This window comes from Ylistrum balloti, unplaced genomic scaffold (assembly GCF_031769215.1).
Source record: "Ylistrum balloti isolate Yb309-2 unplaced genomic scaffold, AGI_CSIRO_Ybal_v1 Utg370090, whole genome shotgun sequence".
Classification (NCBI taxonomy): Eukaryota; Metazoa; Mollusca; class Bivalvia; order Pectinida; family Pectinidae; genus Ylistrum; species Ylistrum balloti.
Window position 1 is genome coordinate 749,826 of NW_026782122.1, and position 17,671 is coordinate 767,496.

Here is a 17,671-nt window from a genome sequence, read left to right on the forward strand (position 1 = left end):
ACATGGTTACACAATTATAAACAATATTCACACTATCAGACTTTTCCTCCTTGATGAATGAACAATTTTCTGGAAACGGTTTCCAAGACACTCCAGCTGTAGTATTTTCAACATATTACAGAAATAAAAATTGTCCCCTCAGAATTCAATCACAACTTTTTGAACACAAACTTTCATCCTTTACAGCAATATTAAAGTCCATGGGGAGAAGTTTTCCCCTATATTTGTGTTTAGATTTCCATAGAAACACATGTCAGTAATGACTATGATAATGGTTTGATCCACACAGAACTTATCACCAAAATGATGACTGCTTCCTCTGGTAACATATATAGCTAATGTTGTTCTGAAGCAATCAACGTTGAATGACGTCAAATTCAAGCAACAAGGTCTTAAAGTCATGTCAAACACCAGTCAGTTTCTTTTAAAATAAAAAAAAATAGCATACAAAACAAATTTAAAGAATTATTTGGGAAATGAACATTAATTAACTTCTTTTCGTCAGGTTTTCTTTAATTTTTATTGTTTTTCTGGTATCAAAATTTCAAATCAAAGATAATATCTTGAAATATCTTTTATGACAAAATGTCTGTAAAGCTAACTAAACTTGAAATAAACAGAGCCCGGAGGTTCAAGCTGTTTAGACGTTTACACTTTCAATTAATGAACATTTATTCATTATCGCTATTGTCCAGAAATTGACCACTTAAAAGTGAAATTTGTTTTCAACGAAGTCTACACATCTTTGTGGAATATAGAGGGTCTGAAAGCTTTCACTACAGGTAAGTAAGATAAATGTCCCTTTAAATAGACAATATATACAGGTGAAAAAGCATACTTCCTTCAAGTACAGTCCAGGACATGGAACTCAAACAAACTCTTGTTGATTAATTTTCCTTAAAATACCTGTAATGTTGACTTAATTTTTATAAAGACAGAATGAAAAGGTAACATGTATTCTTTAAATCAAAGTTACCGCTGTTGAGAAAGCAAATATTTTTTTTTGTACACAAAGTCCCAAAATCAAGATGGAAATAGATTTTTTTACTTTCCCTTTTTCTAAACATAGACATGCATGTACATGTATGTATCAAAACTGTGTAATTTTGCCTCATAAAATGAAATGATGAACATTTTTACAAAAAAATACATACATATTGGATATGTATTAATTTGCCTTTGTTGACTATTGATATGAAGCCACTACATTTTTAATTAATGTTTGTTTTTGTTGATATATTAGTCATTTCCCTAAATATCCCACCATCATCCCCTGTCAAGGTCAATATTAACTGAAATATTCATTTATAGCGATCAAATTCATTCAAAGGTAAGTATGCCCAGATATTATCACATGTGTAGATCACAGTGTTATGATCTACTGGTACTTGTAATGACTATACAGATTGTTGTTTATGAGGGATTCTATTTCTAGCTATTGTCAAGGATGTAATAAAATTGCCCCCCCAAAAAAAAAAAAAAAGAAAAATATATATTAAAAAATTATCATATTAAACCCAGCTTCTAAAGTTGCCAGGAAGTAACATTTTTTGTTCCATTCTATCACATTACTGTTTATAAAACCTCCAAAAGATTGCTGTATATCTAGGGTACAATTCATATTTTATGTTATGACTCAATAACATAAAAAGTATTGAAAGTTATTTGCAAAATTTTTGACATTTATAATCAACAATTTTCATTGATAACTCCTTACACTGCTGCATTGGCCAAACAAATGAAGCGTTACAAAGTTATGTCAATATTGTCCAATAAAAATGTTTGTCTCATAAATTGTTCAGGATTTGAATTTTTAAAAAGTGAGAAAATAAAAACTGAAAAATCAGCTGTCAAAGTCATTATTGTATGTGAAGCAGGCTTTACTATAAAATGGGATTAATAGACTGACAATGAAAAATGGACAATCTGATACTCTGGACATGGGGACTACTACAACTAGAGGTGTGCAACAAAACGGTCAAAGAAACTAAATATTGCCCGCAATTATCTCTAAAAGAGATGAAAAAGCAAATAGTTTTACAGACATTCAAGTGATAATTACATGCTCAAATGTTTACGGAATTTTCATTTATACATCAATATCTTATTTTCTTTCTATCAATCTGAAAATGGGATCCAGAATTAAAAGTTAGAAAGTTAAATCCTCAAACAGAGTTCTATCCAGTCAGAGATATTCAAAATGTTAAAACCCAAAAAATTAATATATCTACTAACTTTTGGAAATGATATCAAGAACTTTTCGTTTTCTTTTAAATGATGTATCTTAACAATAATTTGATTTGTGTGTCAGAATAAATTATCATACATAAGTATACAAGTCTACATATACACCACCAGTCAAGGATAACATGACACACCATCATGTTTGTGTAAACATCTGTCCATAATTATGATATCATTACAAAATTATCCTGTGTACCTGTCTGTATGACCGTTATCACACGTATAATTTAAAGCTGAATGTCCCTAATTCATTACTATAATACCGGTTAATCGATCCATAATGCAGACCTAAGAACTTATAACCAATTTTAATAACTACATTCATAACATTCATAACAGAAAAATTAAAAACATTCAAAGCACTTTGTACCTAGAACCATCTTATAATATTACCAAATTATGTATGGTGGATAATTCTAAATATGCAGAGTCAAAACAATTTTTTTTCTCTGTCATAAATCAGTATTAAGTGAGTTTTGTCCTCATTGTTGAAAAGTCAGCATATTTAAAATCAAGATACTATAGATACAATTACATTTCATAAATGTTTACACATAAAGTACCCATAAAAACGACTCCTTTTCAATGTCTTTGTCTATCTATAGTGTACTTTGTGTTCTTGTTGAGTCATTTCATAGAGTCATTCTGAATTCCCAGAACTAGGACACCAGTCCTTCTCAAAATTACTTCCCAATTTTCAGATAGTGCATACCCATTGCTACAGCTGGGAAGACTGCAACTGTGACACCTGGAAAGCAGTCTAACATTTTCCTCACACTAAACCATTTTTTGTTTTGTTAGGTTTAAGTCCAACTCACCATTATATAACCCTCTGATAGCATAAAACTCAACACTAAACCATTTTTTTTTGTTAGGTTTAAGTCCAACTCACCATTATATAACCCTCTGATAACATAAAACTCAACACTAAACCATGTTTTGTTAGGTTTAAATCCAACTCACCATTATATAACCCTCTGATAACATAAAACTCAACACTAAACCATTTTTTGTTAGGTTTAAGTCCAACTCATCATTATATAACCCTCTGATAACATAAAACTCAACACTAAACCATGTTTTGTTAGGTTAAAGTCCAACTCACCATTATATAACCCTCTGATAACATAAAACTCAACACTAAACCATGTTTTGTTAGGTTAAAGTCCAACTCACCATTATATAACCCTCTGATAACATAAAACTCAACACTAAACCATTTTTTGTTAGGTTAAAGTCCAACTCACCATTATATAACCCTCTGATAGCATAAAACTCAACACTAAACCATGTTTTGTTAGGTTTAAATCCAACTCACCATTATATAACCCTCTGATAACATAAAACTCAACACTAAACCATGTTTTGTTAGGTTAAAGTCCAACTCACCATTATATAACCCCCTGATAACATATAACTTCACACACAAATGAAATCAATTATATGTCAACATATCTTCATATCACTGATTCATACTTCTGGAGAGGACTTCTATGGGCTATCTGCCTGTTGTCCAGTCCATTTGTCTATATTACCCTGAAAATTCATTAAATGAATTTCTTCAGTGCCATTGTTAAAGACGGATGTATTTTCCAGTCGTGCATATTAAGGTACGACAGGCAGGTAACAGGCAGGTGGGGGTGGGGGTTATTGGGCTCTCTCTTTCACATATACAAATAAATTGGATTTTTGTGGAAGATATGCATTCTAAAGTTATGATAATTATTACTGTAACGAAAATCCCCTGGTGTGAATTTGTAGCATAGAATATAGTTTTCTTCACTTTTTTTCCACTTTTATCAATGGCTAAATGAAAAATTCTGGTTTAGGATGTCTTAACATATCATATCAATGTCTATATAAGGGACCTTACCAGCATATGTGTAAGTATATGGCTGTCTACAACAACTGGTGGCAGAAGGCCAGACCCAAGACGTCTCAATCTTTGACGGTCCTCAAGGTCTGCACTGTATTTCAAGAACACGTTCCGACAATGACGTCGCTTTTCTTTGGAACGTTGGAGAAGCAAGGCTCTGGGACGACGTCTTTGTTGTCGGCCAAATCGTTGTTGAACAAGTCGAAAATAGTCTTTGTTTTGATCTGTATCATCTGTGTTTTTAAATGGTGTATCACTATTTCCTTCCTGAAGTTTTTCTCCATATTTAGAATTTTTACTTTCGTCATGTTGTCGAAACCTATCCAGATCCTTGTTTTTTCCAGGGTGAATAAGTGGCAGTTTGTTTTCATAATTAGCACCATCAGATGTGTACCCAGAATGCACTGTTCTATGATGATCTGAGTCATAACTATGTTTAGAAAATGTTCTATGATGATGAAGTTTACGATCATCCCTATCATCGCTATATTTAGAATAAACAGTTCTCAAAGGATGATTTCCAAAATGGTGATTTCTTTCTTCACCGAATTTTGAGCTGAAACTTCTGATCTTGTGATATCCAATGTGTTCATCTGTTTCGTCACTGTGTTTAGAATATACACCACGGAAATGATGATTTCCTAGGCGGTTCTCCCTTTGGTTACTGTATTTTGATTGTAAACTTCGACTAAGTTGATTATCCCTTTCATCACTATATTTAGAATGTGCGTTACGGTAGAAGCGAATTCCAATAGGGTCATCTGATTCATCGCTATATTTAGATTGCACACTTTGGTGCCTCAGATATACACTACGATCATCCCTTCCGTCACTGGTCAGCGATGCAACACTATGGCGACGAAATATTTCTTCCTTGTCATTATTTATATCAGGAAGTTTTGTACAACTTGACTGAAAACTTTTCTGTCGTTTTAATACGACCCTTCGGTGGGCCTTTCTATCATCATCAAACCTTCTGTAGCCATCTTTCTGACCATGTTTTTTATCTTCATCAGGATGACGACTTAATCGCTCTCGTTTCTCCTCTTTGTCAACCTTTGACAGGACAACAGAGTGTTGGCGTTGAAGGCGTTTCAATTGTCTATGTAGAATACTTGACCCTTTTGGTCGTGTTGTCTTATGATCTTCTATAGGATCAAAGGATCCCGGCTGATAGGTTGGTTTAGGCAGTAACGGAAACTGGTCAGCAGAAAAATGACTGTTGATGGCAACCATTTTACTTTCCGTGTCCCGGTGATTAATTCTCGCTATTTTTCTTTGATTGTTAAGTCAATTATCTTCATAAAATTTACGCATCAAAAATCATCTTATTTCTTCTAACATTCCAAATAGCATCTAGCCTCAATGCTGTTCAGAGTTTCCTTAAATTTTTACGTTACATCCATGTTGTACTCCAAAAGCTGCGAGTCAACAACAAACTACAGTACATCAATTTCCTTGTCACATCTCAGACTAATTACATCTGACTGTTAGAAAAACACATCTGCTAGTACAATCCAAACCTTCATGGCTAACGCTTCTATCACTACCACAGCAGGCGTCTCTTCTTGCTGAAAATGGATTTCATTAATTCAACACGTTTTCAGTTCTGACACTGATTACCTATACAACTGTAGTCTGCCCTTGCTAAGAGGATTCCTACAAAGAAATGATCAACCTACCATAGCATTAATAAAGGTCAAAATATTTCAGTTTTTGAGTTTTCTTATTCGGACTCAGAATTTTTCTATTCACCTGTATTAAAGTTAACAAGCCCGGTATTCATCTTCATTTTCATAGCTAAACTCTAACCCTGCGATACCTCCATTCTCACTAACCCAACCTGTTATCACGTCTATAATTTTGAATAATAACCCGGTAATTGTAACTAATATAGATTGTTGTGTAACTCCTAAACCTACTTATACTGGACTGTCACTACTACATGTAAAAACAACAAAGTATGAATTTATAATGAAATATTGACTATATAAAATTTCTTTTTTAGTTTGTTAACAAATTTTATCATTGAAAAAAACATTTGAAATAACACTTTTTCTTAAATCTGCCTCTGTTGACATTACAAGGGGAGATAAGTGAAGAATTACACAGGTCAAAGTATCTAGCACCCTGATTAGCCAAAAGTGTAATATCAGTAAATATTTGCTTTGTTGTATTACAAACCCTACATTAGCTGCAGATAACTTTGGAAACATGACATAAACTTGTAACTTGAGATGTCAAATTGATTTACACAGATCAAAGTATCTAGTACCCTGATTAGTTAGAAATTTACAAAAGTTCAATTAGCTCTAACACCCAGCTTGAATGTTTCCAGTGTATATACATATCACAGGTCAAGTGCTGTTTGAAATTTAAACAATCTACTTCAGAAGCTATTACCTATACTTTTGTTGTTATTGCTTCATCAACCAGTGTCAAATCCAGACAGGTGGGGGTGGGGGTTGGGATAGGGGGTGGGGGTAGGGATAGAGTAGCCCCGCCCCTCCCTCCCTGGGGGTGGGGGTAGGGATAGAGTAGCTCCGCCCCTCCCTCCCTGGGGGTGGGGGTAGGGATAGAGTAGCCCCGCCCCTCCCTCCCTGGGGGTGGGGGTAGGGATAGAGTAGCTCCGCCCCTCCCTCCCTGGGGGTGGGGGCAGGGATAGAGTAGACCCGCCCCTTCCTCCCTGGGGGTGGGGGCAGGGATAGAGTAGCTCCGCCCCTTCCTCCCTGGGGGTGGGGGCAGGGATAGAGTAGCTCCGCCCCTCCCTCCTTGGGGGTGGGGGCAGGGATAGAGTAGACCCGCCCCTTCCTCCCTGGGGGTGGGGGTAGGGATAGAGTAGCTCCGCCCCTTCCTCCCTGGGGGTGGGGGTAGGGATAGAGTAGCTCCGCCCCTCCCTCCCTCCCTGGGGGTGGGGGTAGGGATAGAGTAGCTCCGCCCCTCCCTCCCATTCTACATCTCTGCTTTATCTGAGTTTATATTAGTTATTTTACCAGTTTTTTTTTATTGAATTGTATAAAAACTGCTTTTGAAAGGATACAACAAATTTAATTTTACCTACAACAAAACAAATATTTGATGATTTAACAACATCGAGACCAGAAGAAGAGGAATTAGATACAGGGAGAATTAAGAAAATTCTTTGGATACTTATATATTCTATAAAATCAATTTTCTTCCATTAGCTATATGTCCATATATCCTATAAAACCATGACCCACATATCACGTCATTAAGGCATGGAGTGTGGTTATCACCAGGTATACAGCTAGTACCACTGAATGTAGTCTTTCACTATCACTCACTTTTACACAATCTCCATTAATCCTTCTATTAAATTATCCTGTAGCTTGTTATAATCTATGGAAACTAAAGGTTTTTAAGTGTAATGGATGAAGGACAGGATTATATTAATTTAATTATTTTTTTGTAGGGAATATTATTGGGATTAAGCTTGTATTGTATCAAATAGTTAGAGTGATATGAGACTGCAGTATTTTATTTTCAAAATAAAAAAAAATATCACAAAACAGTATCCCGCTACAAGAAATTAATAAATCATTGCCTCAGATAGCGTTGTCAGGTAATTGTGAAATGCTAGGTTGTTTTAAAGTAATCAGAACAGGCCAGGTTAATGTAGCATACACTGAAAGTAAAACATTTCTCTACCGTGTATGACAAACGGTTTCACTTCGCCCACAATACTTTGTTTGTATATTTATTTGGTTTGTTTTTAGATTTGTTGATTTTTGACAACAATTGAAATCAAAGCGAGTTTAAAGTCGCCAGGTAAACAAAGTCTATACTTCTCTGTCTTCAACATACACCGTAGGGGACGTATTGTCCTCGTTTATGTACATATAAAACCTTGTCTTGTATTGAAATCTTTTTCAACGTCCATAAATACTTTATAAAATTTGGACTAAATCAGATGGTCAACATTATTGAAGTAGAGTCAATAGCTGTCCGTTTGACAGGTAAGCGTTGCTATACACAATTGTATATAGGTAAAGATTAATTCCTTTTTATAGGTGGGGTTAAGAAATTGACCAAAATTACTTTATCTTTCCCAAACAAATATTGAATGACTTTATCAATGAACAAGGGACATCAATTTTAAAACTGTGTCGAACATGAACCATTGAAGCTGATAAAAGTTAATTAAGTCTTTGCATCGTAGGTGTAATATGCAGGTGCTCTGCCCCGGCAGCTGTCATACTGACTTTAGTTAATAGTCATATGGATATCAAACAAAATCATATCAGTCCTGTAAACCTGGTCGTAGATTATCTCATAACGTAAAGGCTATTGAAATATCTCCTTACATAAATACATTAATATCTATGTGTGTTACAGGAAATAAATATGTAGACCAATTTTATAATATACACATAGATACCTTGTAATATAGATAGCTATTGACTATCAGAATACGATCAATTACAAACACCTGTATGGATTTAATTCACAATTCAAAAAGAGAAAAAAAAAATTGTTTTTAATTCCATAAAGGAAGTGTAAACAACATGACTTAAGTAAATTCTGAATACGATATTGTACAATATACTGGGACTGAATACTGGAGGAATTTCAGTGGTAAAAATCTTTATCAAATCATACTGAATACACTACATCCTAAAGAAACATTTCCAAATTTAATCCCTATTCAATGTTTAAAATCACAGTTAAAATCCCCCTATCAATTAGAAATTAATTACCGTAAATTTGCGGGTATAGTGCGCACTCGGGTATAGTGTGCAGGTACTTTTTTGGGGTCAGATTCAAAAAAAAAAAAGAAAAAAAGATTTTCTACAGAAAGATTAATTGATTACTGGTACCGCGATGAAACAGTTGAAATTTGATTTTTGAAATGTCACACCAGATATACACTAAAGCATAGAGAGCAAAATTGTAATGTCATTAATTAACTCTTTGACCTTCACCTTGAAAGTTGATTCATCAATTCTGATATTAAACTTGAGTAATTATTCATAACTGTTATGTGGTGCTACTTAAAATTCAGATCTTATAACATATTATATAATATTTGTAATAAAAATAGTCCTCTCTCAAACTTTTTCCTGACTCACTGATCTATCTATACATACATACCACATTAAGATTGGCAAATAACAAAATTATATAATATTTCGTTGCCTTTCCTGTGCTTGTCCATCCAAAAAAATCTATATCCCAATCAGGAAAATTTCACATGGTATTAATTTATCACAATGACGTGACACTGAAACACAATCTTCTTTCAGATGTACGTCCGTCATCTATCATAGCTGACGATGTTTCCGACAGATATATCCAAAAATTCCAAAAAGCATTAGTGAGGTGTTCAGAATGATAACGTTATCTCCAACGTGTTGAAGATCCCATCTCCACTTGCTAACATGGACATTTAAGCTGACACAGGTAGATCTCCTACAGGTAAACCTCGTTAACACCAGAAAACAAAACACCCGTCTGAGGTTACCGTGAGATAAGACAGAAGACTGAGGAACATTGGTCGTAAATCATAACTCTGAGCCAGGTTTCTTGTGACTTGTTGGTGTATTGGATCAGGCGGGTCACAGTCGCTGACCCGAGTAATGTGGCATAATCACTGAGCAATCTAAACAGCCATTTGTCAAGATTTATACCGGATCGATTCATGGCACAACAAATACTCTATACAGAAACTCTACAAAATGTCCTTTACAACATCTACTTCTTTAGTTTTCTGTACACGTCGATTATATTTCTGGTTAAATTAACATTTAATACAAAAAAGGAAAACAATTTTGGTCCCCCTTCCTCCTTCCTAAAAAAAAAATTGTTATATCTGACTTAAGACAGCATTGATCAATATACCAGGATTTTCTGTGGTAAGATACCTGTACATATAGATATAAATAAGGTACCTAGTTTTCTGGTTCTTCTCTGGGTTTTTAAATACATTTTTACATGTTAAACACATTTCATACAGTTATGCAATGGATACTGCCAGTAAGGCTCAGCTGACACAGGTTTTCAATTTTCCGATAACAATGAAATCTCTGAAGCTCTGTTTCAAAAAGAGCTCCACAATACACAGGTTCTCTTACATAACCACTCTACACCAAATTGTTTAATGCCTTTTTTCTAGCAGCATTGCAGGTACACTGAACTTTTAGGGATTTGAAAACAACTGTTCACAATAATATCTAGAATTCTACGACAACTGAAATTTATTTATAGGTTGTGCATAAAGACAATTATTTCATTAAGCTAACTGAAAAGAATTCTAATTTAAATCTCTTTCACTTTTAGTACAATAATTATGTCCCCAACTTAGATAATTAGACCGATTACATATTTGTAAAACTGTGAATATCTACTGTACCGAACATTATGCTTTTAAAAACTTCATTCAAATTTAAAACAATCCAACTGAACAAGATAATGGTATCTGCATGTAATTGAATAATCTCCCTTTAATTTTCTGAACAAATTGAATTAAATTTCCACATAAATATAATATATAAAAACATTGAATTTCAAAGAAATTACATCCCATCAGTGCAATTTTACATGTTTATAACATAATATATTATAACATTATCAATTATTAAACAAGAAAATATACTTTTCTGTTTTTTGTGAAGGTTTAAGGATTAAGGAGAAATTAATGGTTTTATTCCCTTTAACAAATACCCCTAAATTCTCAAAAGATTTTATTTCAATTAATCTACCAAAGCTGTATTAGAATATTGTACTCAAGTGGAAAAAAATGTGTTTCTTAATTGTCAATCTGTAAAACACGGAATTTCTTGGAAGGGAAAAAAACTTTAAGAAAGAGCCATATAACAGAATTTAACTTCTCTCTCCCTCAGTAACTTTCGTACAAAAACATCATAACGTACATTTTTCATGTAATTTTTAAGTAATTCTTGTACAATGAACACTTTTAAAAAAGCAATGAATTTTAAAGTTCCAAATATTAATATGTACTGTTGTAGGTCCTTTTTTTCCACACGTAACATATTCCATCAGGAATACTCACATCGATGAAAAAAAATCCAGCTGAAAATTCCAAGATATCCAACTTGGAATATCTAGAAAACACAGGATCACCATTATCCAATATCGGTGTATCTTATCTCTAGCATGTAAATTTTACAGAAATTATACGGAAACAAGATCTCGGACCATTATCACATGTAAATTAATGTCAATCAATAATCAACACAGCCGTTTCTGCTTTCAAGTTCTGAATGAATGACGCTGATGCTGTGAGGGTATTTGTATATTAGAAGCAGTAAAGAATTGCCACGATGTCACATAAACACACACTGAATGAAATCTATCCTCAGGACAGCAAATCATCAAGTTAATACAGCTTCATTTGCGGCAGGTAAAAGCAAGGTTTTACCTGACTGCCGTAATGACTTATGCCAGCTTACAGACCAAACACAGACATACAATATTGCTTCTGCACCACAGATCTACCAGGTACTATGGCTACCCACCAGGCAATTTATAGCCAACTTTTCAAGCATCGTCCAAGTTTTATTCTTTTCTTCCTAATCTGTAAAATTATGTTTACACTTCATGAAATGTATTTTTTCCTCTAAATACACAAGGCTAAATTTAACGTTAGTTGCAAAAAGTCAATTTCATCTGATCTACATACATTTAAATGCTTTTAACATCTATTTGAAATACCATGGTACCAGCCGTACCATTAATTCATAACTAAAATGTGTATTTCTCATGTTCAAATTTACATGTTTATCTTTAGGGTACCTTAAAGTTTCTCTCCCATTTCATTCGTAGTACTTCTAAGTAGGACCAGCTCTGTATTAAACAGTGTACAATTCCATTTATAAAGTAAGGTAAGCACCCAGTTCAGGCAGATATCAAAACCTAATAGCTACACAAATAATTTCATAGCATATATTCAAAAACATAATTTGGCCTTACAGCTAAAACCTGTGTTTCCCTAGTCATCTTTCCTTATCTGAATTGCTGAAAGCCAATTGGCATATTTCATAACTAGCTGTGTAGTGATGTTTTCCCTATAAATCAATACTGATGTGGAAGACAATAGATCATAATTAATGCTAATTGAGTTTTGAACTTGACCAGATATAAGTCTTAACCCCACAGGTGCAATATTGGCTCATATATTCCATTATTAAAGGCTTTGATTTTCAAATAATTCTTCAGTCCTAAAGGGGTCAAATTACTATTTATTACATAACCAGCATGTATCCAGTGAATCTGTTCATGTAAAAATATTTGCATATGTCACAGTTGTAATATACCCTTGAGCATTTTTCATTGGATCTCTTATAATTTCTGACGCAAAAGGCTGGAGTGGGCTTATTAAAGAACAATGATCCAGAATATATCATTATTATCAATATATCGCAACTGATGTTTGGGCTTTACCATCACCTATTGCGGCTTTAATTATTGTCAGGTCAATAAGACATAATTGTTTAAGTCTTTATAAACCTTGAAATATTTGTCTTTAATCTAGCCCTTGCACTGCAACTTGGGACAGCAGTGAGGCCTTAAATTAACAGAACAATTTTTTCCATGCTTCACAACTATTGCTGCTTACAGTGGTATGGAACCAAATTTCCCAACTTAAACCAACAAGGGCCATCAGAGACTAGTTATGCTCCTTTAATGGGACAAAATTTAAGTATGAAAAATAACAAAGGGCAATAACTCCTAAATTATGCCAAACAGAGAGATGGTTCTTGCGCACTGCACTTCTCTTTGTTGAGATCTATCTACCATTGAAGTTTTACGTTGATACCTCTTATAGCTTTTGAGTTATGCTCTGTACAAATTTTTAATGGACAGACAAATGGACAGACAATCAAGTAACAACTTTATGCTCGGGGAGCAGAAAAATAGGAAATCAAATTTATAATAATATTCAAAATTAAGTTTTTATATTCCTACAGTGAAAGTGTAATTTGTAACACAGAACAATTTTTTCCTTTCTTTGCTACTGTTGATCATGTGGTGTGAAACCAAATTTTCTAACTTAAACCAAATTGCTGAGCTCACACTGAATGAATGTAAGATTTTTTTTTATATTTCAATTTGAAATTAAATTTTATAATTTTAGTCAATACTCTCACTATGTTTTTTCACACAAAATTGAAACATGATCATCTTGTTAAACTAGAAATCCCTTCGGAGACAACATCAAAGAAACCTTCTATATTTACACCAATTCAAACTAGTTTGCATGACTTAAAGCAATTTGTCAAAATTTCATTACTTTTCCAATCTATACAATGAATGCAAGCACTGTTTAAATTACACTGCCACCTAGTGGTGACCTAATGATGACCTTGTTACCTCCGCTGACCTCAGCTACGGGGATAACAAAGGATTCTATGACAATGACAGCTAACATATCTACTGTACATAAGAGATGATGTAATTGTGAAATTCTTTACTACAATGTAAACATGAAATATGTTCTTGTGATCGGGACAATGTTGACAGCTGTATCTAGCCTGGATAGAGGGACAACGTTGACAGCTGTATCTAGCCTGGATAGAAATGTTTTTCTATTTTGTTACGTTACATTGTTAGAGTTTTAGATTGAAAATGCCAATTTAATTAATGTCTTCGGAACAAATTTCAAATTGGTAGACAGTTCTATAAAAGTTCTTTAATCTTCAAAAATATTTGTGTTCTGTTGAGTATAAGGGAATCTTTGTGTGGTGTGCATGAAGAATGTAAATGAAACAAAGTCATTCATTTTTGGAGTGGACAGAGAGGGGGCAGGAAGGGGCATTAACATTGTACAAAAGCTGAAAAAATAATAACACTTCAAGAAAATGATGACATAAATAAAAGATAATGACAAAAACTGAATTAAAGTAATTAAATATGTATTTCAAACCAAATACTGAACAGGATTTTATTAAATAATTCCAGGTAACTAAAGTGTAGATTTTGTGAGTGTATGTTATATAACTCTGATATCACATATTGATACAGTAAGAAGGCAGATTACATTATAAGTAATATTGACAAAACCAGTGATATCTATTTCAATAAAGCATAAAATTGAGCTTGCATTGACCTTTTTTCTTACAGACAGCTCGATCAAATATGCAAATAAAAAAATTGCTATAAACAAAATCTGGAAACAAAAATGGATGATGAATGGCCCAAGAAATAATTAGTGTGGTAAGGGCCAGTTTTGTTGAGCCATTCTATTAACTGTGCCATACAAATAGTTGTAAGGGTCATAATTGTAGCTGACCATTACATATTCCATGAATAAATATGGCAAACAAAGGGCAATAACTCTACTTAATATGAAATTTGCATGTTTGCTTAATTTTGCCAGTCTATCGTTCAAAGAAGAAAAGTCAAGGTCATTTGGAGATGGAATATACTTATAGAAGCTAATGGCTACCAATACTGATAGGGCTTACACATATGTCTGGAGTATATAAGAGGTTTAGGTACAGTGTAAGTTAAGAAAGGAAACCAAAGAAAAGCTGTGAGAGACTAATTGCTTTTCCAAGAAAACTGTATTCCGGACAACTTTCCTCTATAGGCAGTCATGATGGGTTCTTCAGTTGAACATTTTAAACTAAGTCCTAATAATCTGTCGATTTCCTTTTTTTTTTATACTGTAGTTGTGGTTCCTTCCTCATTAAGAATATTTTAATTTTCCGTCCGGGTCAACAAAAGTGGTTATAATAATGTATTTCATAATTACAGTGAAGGAACTTTATAGATAATGAGTATATTTTCAATGTTCTCTCAACCGTGACATGTGTATGTAATTGTAAAAACATCATATGAACGTTTTATTTAAACTTTGCAAACATGTCATTTTCTCACTGGCTGTTATTAATGCTATAGAGAAATCAAATACATTAAGGATCCTAGACCCTCCATTTCAAATACTGCACAAAACCACCATAGTCATTAAGGATCCTTATCCCTTCATTTAAAATACTGCACAAAATCACCACAGTCATTAAGGATCTTTGTCCCTTTAATATTAAACATCGTACAAAACATCGTTGAGGATCCTTGTTCCATTTTTATAAATATTTGTTAATGGAACCAAAACACCTTAAGGATTCTTGATCTGATATTTTGAGTTAATTTCTTTTGCAAATGTTCTTGAGTTAAGGACAACGAACAAAGGAAGTAGTACTTATGTCCATCCCATAGTACTTTCTTCTATTTGTACTTAATCTAAGACCAATATTTTTGTCATGTATTGGAAGATTCTATATACACACTGTCTTACTTCCATCAGTAGCATGTCGTCCATTTTTATTAAGACTTTCAATACATTTCAACTATGTTTACTATATATATACAACAAACTTTTAACATATGAAAATACAACAAGGTTTTCTCAGCAACCATGTCAAGGTCTTATAATCTAAGACAAAAGGTATAGAGTATCAATATCATCAGCCAATAAGTCTATGTCTGGTGAATAAGTTATTAATTTATTCAAATAGTGGCACAATTCAAAATATAAACATGGCATCCTTTAGAAATTCTCAGATATATGAAATTGAATAAAATTGAATTATGGGCCTAGAGCACCTTCGTGTTTAGGTCAATGACATTTCTTCAAATCAATTTTGATTTTGATCAACTGCTTTCTTTCTTTCAAAATTCTGTTTAATCATAGAATTTTGAAAAAATGCTGTAGTATTGTACTACAATATTCCACTTCCTACTTCAAGTCAGACAATGGTATGTTTACCATCACCCCTCTCCACCATCATCCACCCAGCCCCGAATCCATCCACTTCTCATCCCCAACCCAACAACTTCGCCCCAGCCCCAGTCTTATTAGTTTATTTTTCCATATTTTAAAAATTATAATCAACCTACATATTGAACTCTTTAAATGACAAATGAAGGAATTATAGACAATCAAAATGTTCCATGCAAATTACATAGCTTAAACACTATGCTAAAATCTATCTGAAAATTAATAACTAATACAATTTTATCTTACTATACATCGATGATTTGTGATTGGAATTCATATATGATTTTATCTTGTTTCGCACATGATTAATTCTAAACCTAACACTCCAGTCTTCTCTGTCTGTTCTTCAGGTTTATCAGGATAAACTGATCAATGAAATAGTCGATAGCATTCATCTGATCGGTGTATTGTCACAAACAGGTCTAGAGTCTCATAAACTGTAATACCAGACACAGGGCCTTATTTAGGGAAATCAACATAAACAGTAATACCAGACATGAGGCCTTACTTAGGGAAATCAACATAAACAGTAATACCAGACATGAGGCCTTACTTAGGGAAATCAACATAAACGGTAAAACCAGATACGAGGCCTTACTTAGGGAAATCACATAACTGGTAATACCAGACACGAGACTTTACTTAGAGAAATCAACATAGAGTTATACCAGACACAAGGCCTTACTTAAGGGAGATCAACATAGAGTTATACCAGACACGAGGCCTTACTTAGGGAAATTAACATAAACAGTAATACCTGACACGGGGCCTTACTTAGGGAAATCAACATAAACAGTAATACCAGACACGAGGCCTTATTTAGGGAGATCATCATAGAGTTATACCAGACAAGAGGCCTTACTTAGAGAAATCAACATAAACAGTAATACCAGACACGAGACCTCATTAAGGGAAGTCACCATAAATGGTAAAACCAGACACAAGGCCTCATTAATGGAAATCAACATAAATGGTAAAAGCAGACACAAGGCCTCATTAAGGGAAATCAACACGTAATAACACAAGAGGCCTTACTTGGGGAAATCAACATAAACCGTAAAACCAGACACAAGGCCTCATTTAGGGAGATCAACATATAGTAACACAACAGGCCTTACTTGGTGAAATCAACATAAACGGTAATACCAGACATGGGGCCTTATTTAGGGAGATCAACAATTAGTTACACAAGAGGCCTTACTTGGGAAAATCAACATAAACAGTAATACCAGACACAAGGCCAATTTAGGGAGATCAACAATATTAGCAACACTAGACATCTGTATTTCTTTTATGTACCAGACATGAGGCCCATTTAGGGGATTCAACATTATATATTTTAACAGTGACACTTGACATGACACCGACTTAGAGTGATCAACATTTACCATAAAACCAGAGATGAGACCCATATAGGGTTGGGTAAAAATCAGTAAAACCAAAGATTTGGCCTATTTTGGGTAATCAACATTTCCTATCTGAAGACAATCCGAGTGGTTATCATTTACAATAAAACCAGAGATGAGGCCCATTTAGGGTTTAAGACATAAACAGTTGCAACATACATGAGCCCCTGATTTCTGGGAAAATTAATGTTATTTAGGAAATCATCAATTTATCAACTTCATGTGAGTTTTCCAATTTATATTTTTCATGAGTATTACTACATCAGAAAAAGATGAGGTTAATCAACAGGAGACTTCATCTATTTTCAATCAATCTTGTCTTGAGAGGCAAATCAAGACAGAACATTGTCAGTGTAGTTAACAAACCTAACAGTAGTACATATT

At 33.8% G+C, this 17,671-nt stretch overlaps 1 protein-coding gene across 1 annotated transcript in view; it reads right to left on the reverse strand.

The window, feature by feature from the left end:
* LOC132549909 (titin homolog) overlaps window positions 1–5,356 on the reverse strand; it is a 56,991-nt gene extending 51,635 nt beyond the window's left edge. The window contains exon 1 of the mRNA XM_060213884.1: window positions 4,118–5,356. Within this exon, the coding sequence (XP_060069867.1) occupies window positions 4,118–5,356 (1,239 nt within the window). The remainder of the gene's footprint in view (window positions 1–4,117) is intronic.
* Between the last annotated feature and the right edge of the window lie 12,315 nt (window positions 5,357–17,671).